This window comes from Vicugna pacos, chromosome 20 (genome assembly GCF_048564905.1).
Source record: "Vicugna pacos chromosome 20, VicPac4, whole genome shotgun sequence".
Taxonomy (NCBI): Eukaryota; Metazoa; Chordata; class Mammalia; order Artiodactyla; family Camelidae; genus Vicugna; species Vicugna pacos.
Window position 1 is genome coordinate 19,752,548 of NC_133006.1, and position 16,228 is coordinate 19,768,775.

Here is a 16,228-nt window from a genome sequence, read left to right on the forward strand (position 1 = left end):
CAGACCACAGTGAGTCTGTAGGCATTTATCTCAGTTCTGGTTTACCAACTCACTTTACCATCAAGGACCCAGCTGTCTATTCTGCCATCATCCAAATGGTGGGCCTCATTGTTACAAAATGACTGCCTCTGTTCTAGGCATCACAACCACATCTGAAGACAGGAAGCAATGCGTCGGGCCAAAAGCCTCTCTTTAGAAAGTTCTTTTTATTTGGAGAGCATGATGCCTCTCCAAATCTCTTAGCAGACTTACCCTTCCATTTCAATGGCCAAAGCCTGGTCTCATGTCTACCTTAGAGCAGCATATTAGTCAGTTTGGGCTGCCATAACAAAATGCCATAGACTGGGTGGCTTAAACAACAGAAGTTTGTTTCTCACAGTTATCGAGGATGGAAGTCCAAGATCAGGGTGCCAGCATGGTCAGGTTCCGGTGAGGACTCTCTTCCTGGCTTCAGATGGCCACCTTCTCAGTGTTCTCTTACATGGTGGAGAAAGAGAGAGCAGAACAAGCTCTTTGGTATCTCTTCTTATAAGGGTACTAATTCCCATTGTGAAGGCTCCACCCTGATGACCTCAAATATCCCTTATTACCTCCCAAAGACCTCATCTCCAAATATTATTACATTGGGGTTAGTGTTTCATTGTATTAATTTTTGGGGTTACGCAATCAGTTGATAGTAACAAGAAACAAGAGCCTACCTTCTCTAACGTCAGGGCATCTCCATAAGACACCTGAACCAGTATAGATTCTGTTGGCAGGAAGGGAGTGAGGAATGCTTACTGGGTGGACAGCCATGGCCTCTGCCAAAAGGAAGCTTTCCAAGTGACCCGTAGGCTACCTGGGCTTCCTGGGGCTACAAGGAGTCTAGAATTTGGTATTTATGAGGACTGGCTCCTCAGATTTTCCTACCGTCAGTGGACAGCTAGTGTTAAGTGACTGGGGACTGATGTTCCAAGCACAGCTTGGCCGGAGCCCTGACTACCTCTTTTCCTGTGAGTTTTCTGGGCAAGAAAAAAAAAAAAAAACTTAGCCTGAATCCATGACATTGCAAGGTGCCTCTGTCCCCTAACATCACTTGCCTCTGCTGGCCTAGCATAGTGCCTGAAGGTCCCAATAGGAGAGCTTTATGCCTTTGCGCCTTGAAGAATCCTGGGCAAAGCACTGAAAGTCAGTGAAATTCCTGCCTTACCTTCTCTAAAACCTTGGCCAGATCAATTAAGTTCTCCAGCCTCAGTCTCTCTGTCTGTAAAATGGGCAGGGATTGAAGGGGTAGGGGAATACTGGTCCTGCTCACATTCTATTAGGGATTCTTATGAAGACCAAAGAGATTATGTTTGTAAGGTCTGTATAGACTGGAATGTGCTAAATAAACTTAATAATGATAACTGATACCAGTAACTGAAGTCTGCTAATACATTCAGTCACTTGATAATTGATACTGATCCTCATTTGCAATTGAGAGTCTTCTCTGTGCCAAGCATAATGAGAAGGGCTGAGGCTATAGTGGTGAACAAGACAGACAAACTTTCTCCTCTCATAGAACTCACATTGGGGTAGGGTAGGGGGGGATATAAACAAAAATGCACTTAAAAGTCAAGCCCAATGTGTCTGCTCAAGATAAGTGTTCTACAAATAAGCTTATAGTTATTGGGGATACTTTAGACAAAATGTGCGGGTGATATTGAGCTGAGATCCAAAGGAAGAGAAAGCCAGCTGGGGGAAGATTTGCAGGGAGGGTGATTCAGACTGGGAGAACAGCAGGTACAAAGGCCCTGTGGCAGAAAAGACCTTGCTATGCTTCCCAAACTGCAGAGGGGTGGGTAGTGTGTCTGGATCAGTGTGAGAGCTGGGGGAGTAGAGGATGAGGCCAGAGAGGAAACGAGAGGTATAGATCATGGCCCTGTGCCCCTGCTAAGGAGTTTGGTTTATTATTGTAACAGCAGTTGAGGACTGGGATTAAATTGGGAGTAACATGATCTGATTGGCCTTCTAAAAAATTTTTTCTGGTTACTGTGAAGAGAATGGACTGGTGGGTAGAGATAGGAACTGAAACGCTTTGCCAGGCAGGAGGCCACTGTGGTGTCCAAGTGAGAGATAATAGTGATGGTGGCGTGGGGAAGAGTAGACAGATTTGGGATTTGTTTTTGAAGTAGAAAAATTTTAAGACTTGATGAATGGGACAAGAAGGGGCATAAGGGAGAGAAGAATTGAGCATGCTTCCTACATTTCTATTTTAAGCTAGTGGCTTAACAACTGCACAAGGCAGATATGTGACTGAGTACACAGATAAGGAACCTGAGGTTAAGTAGCTTGTCCAGGGTCACAGAATTACCATGTTGCTGTGTGGAGATTCCAGCTTCAATTCTGAGGCCAGAGCTTATGCTCTTTTCCCTTGGTCACTCAGCATAGGAGGAACAATTATTATAATAATTAATAATAATAAAAATGCAAATAGCTCCAGGAAGGAAAGTTCTTTAAGCCATGTGAAAATTGCTTTTTAGACCTTGGCCAGATTGCTTGGCAGAGAGACAGTGCACACGGGTAAGAAATGGGATCTGAAAGGGGAGATGGGTGAGTGCCAGGGGCTGGGTGCCAATGTCCCTCTCCTCCTCAGCTCTCTCCTTGTCTTCCTGCCTGTTAGGATGGGGAGCAGGGCAAGGGGAGATGGCGATGTGATGGGGAGCCTTCCAGTTCTCTTCAGCGGTTCCTTTGGGAGCAGCCTTGATGAAACTGGAGATGGGAAATGGGAGAGTGAGAATGTGAGGGGCACTGCTGGCCTGTGTGGGGCTTGGGGAGACCCTGGGTTTTAGTAATGCAGGTGCTCCCCATGGCACCTCCAAATGGGCTCAGGATTCAGAGTTCAGTCTCAGTGTTCCTGGCAAGCTGAGTAACACTGGCACACCTCAGCCCCAGCTGCCTTGCCTTGCCTATAGAATGTGTACCTTGTACCCTATGTAATTGATACATAGGGTGAGTAGGGTGTCATAGGTTATGTACCCAACAAAGGATTTGGTGCAGGCTATATCAATGGTTAATGTGGCTCTCTCCCACCCTCCCTGACTGTCTGGGGTTGGCCAGATATTTGGTGAACTGCTCCATAGAGAAATGGGGTGCTGCTGGCAGGCCCCTCAGGCCCCAGGGTCTCTCCAGCCTCCTCAGGGTTCCTGTTTCTCCCTGATGGTGGCTCACCTGTCCCCAGTCTGATCTCCTCAGTGAAGGCTGTACAACAGCTGATAGGCAATGGTGGGTGAGGACATGCGGGCACTCAAGTTCCTCCTCCAGCCCAGCATTAGGGAGCATGGAGGGGAGAACATGAGACAACTGTAGAAGCCATCTTGTTCTCCACAGGCCTTTTGTGAGCACTTATTGTATGCTAGGCATTGAATTGCAATTTACTGTATTTTTGGACACTGTTCTGTTTTGCATATATGAACTTTTAATCCTCAGAAAACCTATAGGAGAGGGACTATTATTATCCCCAGTTTACAGATGGAGATACTAAGGCACTGAGGCTAAGTGAGGTCATACAGATAAGGGGCAGAGCTGGGTTTTAGACCCAGCATTGAAGCTCCAAGTCTGTGCTCTCAACCTTTTACCACAGGTTGGAGGGATCCTTAGGGAAACTTGTTGGAAAGAAGTTAAACCATCTTTTCTCAGCCTTTTGAGCCTCATGGACCTCTGAGAAATATGATGAAAGCTCTCCAAAAAAACAATGCTTCCATGGACAAGTGTCCCACATTTTGCTTATAGTTTCAGGGGGTACATGGACCTCTGTTAGGAACCTCTAGTCCAGAAAAAGCTGAGACGAGTGCTCTAGGTTGTTTCCTTCTATTCCATAGCCAGTCATTGCTGGTGCAACCATGCAGCATTTATGGGCTTTGTTTAGAGACAATCAAGATGTGTGATTATCAGTTAACCTAGCAATTTAGTTCATGTGTAAATGTGTCTCCCCTCAGATTGGGACTTGCTGAATGCAGGGCTGTGTCTCCTCTCAGACTACTGCTCACTGAGGACAGGACAGCTTTCTCCTTCAAATTCAGTCTCCTTGAAGGCAGTTCCGTGTCATCACCTTTCACTGGGGCTCCATAAGGGCAGGGCTGTGTCTTTCCTCACACTGGGGCTTCCTGAGGGCAGGGCTGTGTCTCTCCTCAGACTGAGGCCCCAGAGGGCAGGGCTGTGTCTCTCCTAAGATTGGGGCTCCCTGAGGCTGGGGCCATGTCTTCCTTCATATCGGGGCTCCCTGAGAGCAGGGCTGTGTCTCCCCTGAGACTGGGGCAACCTGAGGACATGGCTCTGTCTCCCACTCAGACTGAGGCTCCCTGAGGGCAGGGCTGTGTCCCCCCTGAGACTGGGGCTCCCTGACAGCAGGACTGTGTCCCTCTTCAGACTGGGGTCCCTGAAGGCAGGGCTATGTCTTCCCTTAAATTCAGAGTCCCTGAGGGCAGGGCTGTGTCTTCCCTCAGAATGGGGCTCCCTGAGCAGGGCTTTGTCTCTCCTCAGACTGGGGCACCCTTAGAACGGGGCTGTGTCTCCCCCTCACTGAGGCTCCCTGAGTGCAAGGCTGTGTCTCCCCTCAGACTGGGGCTTCTTGAATTCGGGCTGGGGCTACCCCTGAGTCTGGGGCTCCCTGAGGATAAGGCTAGTCGCCTCTCAGACTGAGGCTCCCTAAGGGCAGGGCTTTGTCTCTCCTCAGATTGGGGTACCCTAAGGATGGGGCTGTGTCTCCCCCTCAGACCAAGTCTCCCTGAGTACAAGGCAGTGTCTTCCCTCAGTCTGAGGGCAAGGCTGTGTCTCCCCTGAGGCAGGGCTGTGGCTCTCCTCAGACTGGGGTCCCTTAAGGCATGGCTGTGTCTCCCCTCAGATTCAGGGTGCCTGAGGGGAGGGCTGTGTCTCCACTCAGACTGGGGCTCTCTGAGGGCAGGGCTGTGTCCCCCCTCAGACTGGGGCTCCTTGAGTTCGGGCTGGAGCTACCCCTCATTCTGGGCTCCCTGAGGATGGGTCTAGTCTCACCTCAGATTAGGGCTCTCTGAGGGCAGCGCTGTGTCTCCCCTCAGATTCAGGGTCCCTGTGGGCCGGATTGTGTCTTCCCTTAGACGGGGGCTCCCTGAGGGCAGGGCTGTGTCTCCCCTCAGATTCAGGGTCCCTGAGGGCAGGGCTGTATTCCCTCAGACTGGGATTCCCTGATGACATGGGTGTGTCTCTCCTCAGACTGGGGTCCCTGAAGGCAAGGCTGTGTCTCCTCTCAAACTGGGGCTCCTTGAAGACAGGGCTGTGTCTCTCCCTCAGTCTTTTTTTTTTTTTTTAACATTTTTTATTGATTTATAATCATTTTACAATGTTGTGTCAAATTCCAGTGTTCAGCACAATTTTTCAGTCATTCATGGACATATACACACTCATTGTCACATTTTTTTCTCTGTGATTTATCATAACATTTTGTGTATATTTCCCTGTGCTATACAGTGTAATCTTGTTTATCTAGTCTACAATTTTGAAATCCCAGTCTATCCCTTCCCACCCTCTACCCCCCTGGTAACCACAAGTCTGTATTCTCTGTCCATGAGTCTTTAGATTCCACATATAAGCGATCTCATATGGTATTTTTCTTTCTCTTTCTGGCTTACTTCACTTAGAATGACATTCTCTAGGAGCATCCATGTTGCTGCAAATGGCATTATGTTGTCGGTTTTTATGGCTGAGTAGTATTCCATTGTATAAATATACCACATCTTCTTTATCCAGTCACCTATTGATGGACATTTAGGCTGTTTCCATGTTTTGGCTATTGTAAATAGTGCTGCTATGAACATTGGAGTGCAGGTGTCATTCTGAAGTAGATTTCCTTCTGGATACAAGCCCAGGAGTGGGATTCCTGGGTCATATGGTAAGTCTATTCCTAGTCTTTTGAGGAATCGCCACACTGTTTTCCATAGTGGCTGCACCAAACTGCATTCCCACCAGCAGTGTAGGAGGGTTCCCCTTTCTCCACAGCCTCTCCAGCATTTGTCATTTTTGGATTTTTGAATGACGGCCATTCTGACTGGTGTGAGGTGATACCTCATTGTAGTTTTGATTTGCATTTCTCTGATAATTAGTGATATTGAGCATTTTTTCATGTGCTTTTTGATCATTTGTATGTCTTCCTTGGAGAATTGCTTGTTTAGGTCTTCTGCCCATTTTTGGATTGGGTTGTTTATTTTTTTTTTATTGAGTCGTATGAGCTGCTTATATATTTTGGAGATCAAGCCTTTGTCGGTTTCACTTGCAAAAATTTTCTCCCATTCCGTAGGTTTTCTTCTTGTTTTATTTCTGGTTTCCTTTGCTCTGCAGAAGCTTGTAAGTTTCATTAGGTCCCATTTGTTTATTCTTGCTTTTATTTCTTCTAGGAGAAAATTTTTGAAATGTATGTCAGATAATGTTTTGCCTATGTTTTCCTCTAGGAGGTTTATTGTATCTTGTCTTATGTTTAAGTCTTTAATCCATTTTGAGTTGATTTTTGTATATGGTGTAAGGGTGTGTTCTAGCTTCATTGTTTTACATGCTGCTGTCCAGTTTTCCAACACCATTTGCTGTAGAGACTGTCTTTATTCCATTGTATATTCTTGCCTCCTTTGTCGAAGATTAGTTGACCAAAGGTTTGTGGGTTCATTTCTGGGTTCTCTATTCTGTTCCATTGGTCCATATGTCTGTTTTGGTACCAATACCATGCTGTCTTGATGACTGTAGCTCTATAGTATTGTCTGAAGTCTGGGAGAGTTATTCCTCCAGCCTCTTTCTTTCTCTTCAGTAATGCTTTAGCAATTCTAGGTCTTTGATGGTTCCATATAAATTTTATTATGATTTGTTCTAGTTCTGTGAAATATGTCCTGGGATTGCATTAAATCTGTAGATTGCCTTGGGCAGTGTGACCATTTTAACAATATTGATTCTTCCAATCCAAGAGCATGGAATATCTTTCCATTTTTTAAAGTCTTCTTTAATTTCTTTCATCAATGGTTTATAGTTTTCTGTGTATAATTCTTTCACCTCCTTGGTTAGGTTTATTCCCAGATATTTTATTACTTTGGGTGCTATTTTAAAGGGGATTGTTTCTTTACTTTCTTTTTCTGTTGATTTATCGTTAGTGTAAAGAAATGCAACTGATTTTTGAACATTAATTTTGTAACCTGCTACCTTGCTGAATTCTTCAATCAGCTCTAGTAGCTTTTGTGTGGACCTTTTAGGGTTTCTCCCTCAGTCTTGGTACCCTGAGACAAGGCTGGGGCTCCTCCTCAGAGTAAGGCTCCCTGAGGGCAGGGCTGTGTCTCTCCTCAGACTGGGGTCCCTGAAGGCAGGCTGTGTCTTCCCTGAGACTGGGGATCCCTGAGGGTAGGGCTGTGTCTCCCCTCAGACTGGGGCTTCCTGAGGGTGGGGCTGTATCTCCCCTCAGACTGGAGTCCCTGAATGCTGGTCTGTGTGTCCCCTCAGGGTTCCTGAGGGCCGGGCTGAGCCTTTCCTCAGACTGGGGCTCCCTGAGGGCAGGGCTAGGACTCTCCCTCAGATTGGTGCTCCTTGAGGACAGGACACTTTTCTCCATCAAGTATAGGCTCCCTGAAGGTAGGTCTGTGCCTCACCTCTCAGTGTTTTCTATCTCAGATTCAGGCTCCCAGACAGTGGCTGTGTCTCCCCTCAGACTGGGGCCCTGTAAGGTAGCACTGTCTTTACATCAGATTCACGCTATCTGGGGTGGGCTGGGGTAGGGGTGAGGCTGGGTCTCCTTTTCAGACCATAGCTCCCTGAGGGCAGACTTGTGTCTCCCTCTCAGAATGGGACGCCCTGAGATCATGGCTTTGTTTCCTCTCTCTGACTGGATGATGCCCCCAGCTTCTACCTTGACTCTTTTAAGCCTCTCAGTGGGAAGGTATTACCCTAGGCCCACTTCTTTATCACCAGGCATTTCTCATTTTGGCCTTTCCAGTGCTTTCTGCCTTGCTGGGCCTTTTGACCTCACTGCCCATTGCATGATCATTATTGCTGCCACTGATTTGGAAATGATTCCTTAGGGAGTGTGGGGAGGAAAGAAGTATTTGGCTCTGCTTCCCTGGCCTTGATTTAGGGGACAAAAGAAGCCAAGCTCCAGGCTGCTGCATGGAATGCTGAAGGATTTTATGCTCTTTTAGGGAAAAAATACATTTTGCCTGTTGGGAAAAATTTCTCTTTGAGTTCTCCAAAGACTCAAAAGTGGAGAAAAGCACCTATGGTCTGATCTCTCTGTGTCCTTGCAATTTGGGCCCTCCTTTGATGTGGAAGACCTGGTTTTCTACCCTTTGGCTTCTTACTGGCTGTGTGCCTGTGGGCAAGTCATTTCCATCTCTGAGCTTTGGAGTTCTCACTGGATCAGAGTAAGGGTCATATAAGAGCTTTCAAGTGCTGTACATACATGTATCTTAGCAGTGCAGGAAACTGAGGCCCTAAGACCCAATGTTCCAACATGTGGTGTTTGGACTGTTGCCATCAAAAACACAACGTTGGGAGGGTGGGTACAGCTCAGTGGTAGAGCACATGCTTAGCATGCATGAGGTCCTGGGTTCAATACCCAGTACCTCCATTTAAAACAAACAAACAAATAAACCCAGTGTGTATAGGGGAGCTTGGGTGGTTAAGTTTTTCAAAACACGGCTTCCAGGGCCCTGACCAGATTTATAAAACCAGACTCAGGGAATGGGGCCCAAGTCTGCCTTTTTATAACTAGGGGCAGGAGCAAGGCCCAGAAAGTGAGAGACCCATTGCTTATGGGGTGAAGCCACCATCTCTAGGCCAAGAGAGCACATTCAGCGACCCTAAGGCTTCTGTCAGGACAAGCAGTTAGGGTGAGACATGGATAGGGGTAAGTGTGGATGAATGAGGGATCAGAGGTGGGTATAAGGTGCAAGGACCCAGGCAAAGGAGCAGAGGATCCTCAAGGAAGGGAAGCCAAGGAGGAGCCTGAGATGGGGGTGAGGGAGGCTGTCCTCAGTCAGTGGAGAATTCAATGTACACTTTACAACGGGGCACTGGGAATGTATGTGATGGGGTGGGCTTCCTTGGATCTGTAAGTGTAGAGGTGGCTTGTGTTACCCATCCTGTCTCTCCTTTATCACCAAGTGAGTCTGAGCATTCTCCAAGAGAGTGACTGTTCTGCTCAGCACCATGTTGATGATGACTGACCTGTCTGATGAGCCTCACTATGTCTAAGTGCTCCACAGCAGCCCTAAGGGAAGAACTATTTTTAACCCCATTTTACAGATGGGGAAACTGAGGCACAAGGAAGTTACATAACTTGTCCAGAACTGGGATGTGAACCCAGCTTGTCTGACTGCATCCCAGACGTTTAAACATTAGGCTCTACAGCTAAGAGGAAGTATAGGGTCTGGCCCTGAGCATGACCAGGTCAGGAAACCAGAGCCTCGTTCACCCATCTGGCCATTCCTTTTGGTTTCCCTTCATCCATCCAGTTTTCCAGGGCCCTGCTCTGAGTCAGATGCTGGTCTGGCTTGGAGCAGAGTTGAGGCCCCTGCCCCATGTGAGAGATAGAGGCACCCCTAATTTTTGCAGTCCTTGGTGTGCTGAGTATGGTAATGGGTCCTACAAGTCAGAGGATTGCACGGTATGGGCCAGAGAGAGCTCAGGGGAGGCAGGGGGAAATGGTTGTTAGTCAGTGTCTGTCCAGGGAAGGCAAAATTGAGGAGAAGTAATAGGAATGGTTCTGTAAGGATAATCTCAGCAGAGGGCTCAGTGAGAGTCTCAAGGTCACTGGGCAGGGAGCCACCAAAGCTAGGTAGGTTCTATTTCTTAGTTCAGCTGTGTGCCTCTTGCTCAGGTTGGCCTGATCTGCTTCTCTTTGAAGGTAAGACCTCATATCTTGTCTCCTGCTCTCTCTTTCAATCACTTTCTCTCTCTTTCATGCACACAGACGCACACACACACACAGACACACGCACACGCACACGCACACATACAGACATCTAGCTGAAATCCAGGGTTTCACTTTCTTGCTAGCCTAGACATGACTAAACCTGAGCTCCAGATCTAAACCTGAGGAGACGCAGACCTTGGAGCAGTCAATTGACTTCTCTCCAAGTCTCACATTCCTAATTTATAAAGGAATTAGAAAAGGTGACCTCTGAAGACCCTTCCAACTTGAACATTCTAGGACTTTATATAATTATAGACTTTCGCTATAGAATTCAAAAATCAACCTCAGCACTTGCTTTAGTAGAAGAGTCCCCCTACCACACCCACTCCCCACTCCCATCCCCAACCATGCCTTATGTTCCCCCACTGTAGAGTCATCTTTGGAATTTAAGCATTTTTCTCCTTTGTTTAAGTCAAGGGAGATGCTCCTGCCCTGAATCCTAGCACATGGCAGGAGGAGGAGGTCAACCCATGTATAGGTCAGGCCACCTCAGTGTGGATGAGCATATATAAAAGTGGTATCTTACCTGTAGCTCCTGTTGCCTACTTTTCAGAGCTGCTTGGGTATCATTTCATCTGATGCTCACTCAGTGAGCTGGGAGGTTTATCAGATGGTTTCCAAAGTGACAGACACTGGGAGTAGGTCTGGTAGAAGAGTGATGGGGACCAGCAGAGGGGTTCTGTGTTTTGGGGTCATGGAGGGATAGCTGCCTTTGGAGAAAGGCCCCTGAATGGAGAGACTGGAGCAGAGGATGGGGACTTGGGGATCCCTCTCTTGGGGACATGTCTGGGAATCTGCTTGGGGACTGGAGCTGGGATGATTTATGAACACGATGTGGGGCCTCCTCAGGCAGCAGAGGATGCTATATGCTTGCACCAGTCTGCTGCTGCATCTGTCTGTCTATCTATTGGTTGGTCTTTGGCTCTTACCTCAGAGTGAGGGCATGGGTGGTGGGGTTGACTGCGGGTCAAGTTGTCCAGACAGGCTATCACTGCTGATGGCTTTGATGATGATGACTCAGGGGAGGTCTCCTTCTAGACCTTTCTGGCTCTGCCACTGCTTGCTGTGGGGCATGACCACTCCCTGCCCCTCCCTGGGCCTCAGTCTCCGCCCCTCTCAAGGAGAAGGTAGAACAGATGATCCTGAGGGTCCCATCCAGCTCTGACATTTGGAGTTGGCTGACAGGAAGCCACACAACCTGGTATTGATTGTTTCTCTTCTCTGGGGAAAGGGTGCAAGGAGCACAGAGGCTTAAGGGGGAGCATGGGAGTGGAGGGGGTAGTTGAGAAAACCCCTGGGAACATCCGGGAAGGAGATCAGACATGGCTGAGATGGCTGGCAAGGGCAGAGACTGACTTTAGGGCAGTGTAGGAAGGAGTCAGTAACTCCAACAGGTGGGAGGACTCACAGGAAGCCCTTCAGCAATGAAGTCCTTGCCCGAGTCAACAAGGGTCTTTAATGAGCAGTCTCCTGGTGGGCACCTCGGGGAGGCTGTGTGAAGCACACCTCAGAGCTGTCCTTGGTGGGGGAGTGACAGAGCTGTGTATTTATCCCCCAGTTCTCACCCATCATTGGTTGAGGGCTGCCCTGGGTAACATAAACTTCCTGGTATTTGCAGCCCTGTCCGCCAGAGAAATCCCTTGGGAGAGAAGCAGGAGGAAACCATGGGTATGTACAGGAACTAGGAGGGCTGAGGAGATTGGGTAGAGCAGCAACAATCTTAAAGATGGCACTATTGTCTCTATTGTACAGATGAGGAAACAGGCTCAGAAAGGTTGAGTCACTTCCCAGCCAGATACTAAGTTTCCACTGGGATGTGTTGCTTCCTGACAGCAGTAGGTCATTGTAGAGTGAGGGACACCAGATGTGCAGGACATGCTCTTATCTGATCTCCCTGTGCCTCCACTTCCACATCTGTTAGATGGGATGATGCCTACCCAGTACTGACCTTGCAGGGCGGGGTGAGAATTGGGAGCTCATATTTGCAGAACACTTAGCACAGTGCCTGGGGTTCAGTGAGTGGGAGTGGTGATTGCACAGAGGCAGGGCAGGAGGGGCTCAGCACCTGTTCAAAGACCTCTCTGCCCCAAAACGTTGTGTCCATCATCTTGCTGCCTGACCTCCAGTCTGATTGTTAGGGCCATGTGTTAGCTCTGGTCTTGACCACAGAAAGACCCTGTTCAAATGAGTCTGCATCCCCTGAGAGGTGTTATTCATTAATCCATCGGCACAGATGAGATGATTGAATAAACTGGCTGTATGTGGAGCCCTGAGAGAAAGGGACATTGAATGGATAAGTTTTGATGGCTTGATTTTATTGTATTTTTTCAGAGACAGAGAAATGGTAGGAGGAGAATTTCTAGAACAGAATTTCTAGAACTTTTGGGCAGATGTGGCTTTGGCCAGAGAACAAGGGGCAGCAGGATCCAGGGCACTGGGGTGCGCAGGAGCGCGTGGTGATGGTGGAGGAGGGAGGTAGGGATCACCACACATCCTAGGGAGGAACCTCTGGGGCCTGCCCAGCTTTAATGATCCATAATAAACTGTGCTGAAAGAGCCTCCTGCTTCCTGTTTTGCTGGAGGCCAGGCCCGAGGCATCCTCCTGGTCTCAGTAACAGCCTGAATCCTCTGAGATCCTTGGGCTGCGCTAACTCCTGCTCTCTCCCCCTCTTTCAGGAACCTTTTGGACAAAGATATGTTCTCCAAGTCTGACCCACGTAAGTCCTGCTCTGACAGTAATAATAGTAACAACAGCGTTATGACTACTGCAGCAGCCAACACTGGAGCCTGTCCTGAGTGCTCACTACGTGCTAGGCACCATTCCCACTGCATCCAGGTTGTCCAACATTTCATGGATACTGTCTGGAGAAACAGAACTGGGGCGGGGCTGGGGAAGTGTATGTATGTTTGATCCTTCCCAGACCCTGTACTTTTGAAGCTTCAACACAACCAAGCAGGTGGGGAGGCGTCAGGGTGTCTGGGGCCAGAAGGTCTTAGTCCTAGGGAAACCCATATATTTAAGAACCCCAGCTGGCTGTGGTCTGGGGGGACAAACACTGATTTTGGAACCCAAGATTCTATCCCTAGGCAATGCCACTCAAGTGTATGACCACAGACAGGTCATTTGCCTCCTCTGAGCCTCAGTTTTCCCATCAGTGAAGTGGGGCTGATGGTAATAATAGGCCTCATGAGGCTGCCTTGGGCTCTAAAGGGACAAGGCAGGTTTCAGATTCTCTCTCCTGCCACACCTCTGCCACCCAGTCCACTGTCATGCCCACTTGTCTTCCTGCCTCACACTTCACACTTACTCTGGCCTAGATGCAAATAACCCCTGACCCTCCTCCCAAAGGATTCCCCTCCCAGACATACCCATGTTCTAGGTCCCCTTCTCTACGCCAACCCCTCCACCTCCCCCGACCCAACACTGCTAACCCAGGACCTTCCTGTCTGGGGCCCACACCTTCCTCTTCGCTAAGGAAGCTAACCCTCTTTTTCTCCTCTCCTCACAGTATGCGTCATGTATACTCAAGGGATGGAGAACAAGCAGTGGCGGGAGGTACGTACAGCCACTTTCCCACCCTGGAAACACTAGCCTGTCTCTGGTGTCTGTCTTGTCATCTAACTCTGGAGTCATCCCACTTGATGTGTTTCCAAATGCAGCACCTAAGCCCCGTGAAGGATAGTACGGTGTGCAGAGGGGAGAGTCTTGTCCCTGCTAATGCAGGAAGAGACTGAAGATAGAGGGAAAGTTTCTGTCCTCAGGGAGCCCTAGTCTGTTTGGGGAGACAGGGAGTCCAGGCCCAGCAAGATCATGGCCTGAGACATGTGTACAGTGTTTAGCACCGCGTCTCTGCCACAGCAGCCTTCCTGTGGATTTTGACTAATGTGGCTAACTAACAGCTTTAGTTAGGTGATTCTCCTGCTCAGAAACCTTCAGTGACTCCCCTCTGCTTGAATCAAGTTTCAGTTTCTTAGTCTGACTTCCAAGCTCTGCCATAATCCGGGACGACCCACTTTTCCATCCTTGTCTCAATTCCATTGTTCCTACCTGAGTCCATGTGCCTTTTGCCCCTTGTGACAGGATGTATAAGGAGAGGGCAGACTTGAAGGGCTCACTCTCAAGAATCACAGGGACTTTTAGTGGGTAGGTGTGGGTCTCCTAAATACCATCAGTCTATTCCTAACCCAGAAGCCAGAGGGATCTTATTAAAACCCAAGTCAAATTCTGTTCCTCCTCTGCTCTGAGCTCTCCAGCAGCTCCCATCTTGCAAAGCACAATGGTGGCCTGGTAGCCCTACATAATCTGACTTCCTTTACCTGGCTGACCTTATCTCCTACTGCTCATCCCCTCCATCACTGCACTCCATTCATAGCTGCCTCCTCCTGCCTCAGGGCCTTTGCACTTACTGTTCCTTTTTCCTAGAGTGCTCTTTCCCCAGATATTCACATGGCCCTTCCACGATTCCCTCAGATCTTGACTCAGACATCAGCCTATCAAGGCCTCCCCTGGCTACCCAATCTGACATTTCCACCTTTCCAACACATATGCCCTTTCTGCTGAATGTTGCCTCCTTATCACTTTTCACCATAAACTCTGGTTTACTTATTTATCTTGTTTGCCATGTGTCAGCTCCATTTTCATCTATTTCATTAACTCTTATATCTGGAGCACCTGGAATGTGTCCAGCACACAGTAGGTGTTCATAAATGGCTGTTGAAAGAATTAATGGATTAGGAAAAGGAGCCAGGCCACAGAGGCTGGCAAGGATGTGGCAGCTTTTATCTTGTTCTTGTCTCCGCTTCCTCCCTCCCTCAGACCTTCCATGCCAGCTGGTTTTCAGGTGCAGAGAATAAAAGGGGGGAACTAGGTCAAGGGGGAGGGTCCTTGTGGCCCCTGGCACCTGTCTGAACAACAGAAGGAGCAGACCTCCTTACTCTCAGAGAAGAGGATCTGACCAAGCAAGGATGAGGTTAAAGATGGGGGGTAAAGAATGTTATCTTCCATGGTTGAAGTGGTAGGGCTGAATTTACTGGACTCAGAGCCAAAGCTGGTTTCCCATGGCCTTTGTAGCTGTGCAAATTGAGCTCACTTCTTCTGGTGACCAGAAGAGGCCCAAGAATGGGATAAGTAGGGGTTTGACCTTGTCCACCTGGAGCTAGGAGGGAGGCCCCAGGGCCCCTGGATAGAGACTCAGCTTGGGGTCTCCACTGAGAGAGGGAAGCCCCAATGGCTAAGGGGGCAGAGGCAGCTCCAAAGAGCAGAGGGACACAGGTCTAGACCCCAAGGCTTGTAGAAAGGGAAGGAGGGGGAATGGTGCATGAGGTGACCAAAGCCAAGAGTCCCCAGAGGGCAGGGGTCCCAGGTGACATGATGAGAACAAGAATGGCCAGAATAGCTTCAGTAATTGAGACTTTAGTAACCAACCTCCTCTTCCTCATTGGACTGGCCAGAGTATCACCTGCCCTGCTCCCTGCTCCTCCCTCCCGCAGGTTTGGCAGAAGCAAGTTGCTGAAGGGGATGAATTTTATCCATAAAAGGTATAGGAAATATTTCCACAGGGGCTGGGCTAAAGTTGACCTTTTTGCCCTCTCTAAGGCTGTAAGCCAATTGAAGCGTAAACCAGATTGCTAGGGAAATGGTTAGCCTAAGTGAGCTAATTACTTTTGAGGCCTTTTGGCCCAGCTTCACAGAGAGCAAGAATGTGCTAATGTCTTCGTGATTCATTCAGGAAAATCTAAAGGGTCTCTTCAGGAAGGCGCTGCTCTGCAAACCCTTAATTACATTCTGTAATGAGACATGTCTGCATTTGGGTCAGGGTCCCTAGTTGTTGCATCTGTTGTTACACACACTGTGGGGTGGAGCACAGGAAAGGTGAGAGGCCTTGGAGGCAAATACTCTTGAGCTTTCACTCCTGGCTCCAGCCCTTTCTGGAGCCAGTTTCCTCACCTCTGTGTTTCCACACATGTAATACAGGGGTAACACCTACCTTGTAGGCCTGTGGTGAGGGCAGAGCAAGATGATGGATGTAATGTGCCTGCTGCAGAGTCATTATTTGGTAAATATCATTGTACAGTGTCTTCCAGGGTGTTCGAGTCTTACGGGTCACTCCTCCGTTTCAGTCAATATTTGCAACAGTAAAAACATTTATGAGGTGCCAGGGCAGGGGGGTGGAGGAGGGAGCTTTGCCAAAAGAAAAGAGTTTCACCAAAAATACAAGATGGAACTAGGGAGTTTGCAGCCTGAAAGGGGAGATTCTCTTGCATGAATAATGCTAACAGAGGACATGGTGAGAG

At 48.5% G+C, this 16,228-nt stretch overlaps 1 protein-coding gene across 3 annotated transcripts in view; it reads left to right on the top strand.

Moving 5' to 3' along the window:
* The window catches only part of CPNE5 (copine 5), an 87,295-nt gene that overhangs the window by 6,173 nt on the left and 64,894 nt on the right, over window positions 1-16,228 (top strand). For all 3 annotated transcript variants that reach the window (XM_006202061.4, XM_031688467.2, XM_015237491.3), the window contains exons 2-3: window positions 12,611-12,651; window positions 13,444-13,490. In XM_006202061.4, coding sequence (XP_006202123.1) covers window positions 12,611-12,651; window positions 13,444-13,490 — 88 coding nt within the window. The remainder of the gene's footprint in view (window positions 1-12,610; window positions 12,652-13,443; window positions 13,491-16,228) is intronic.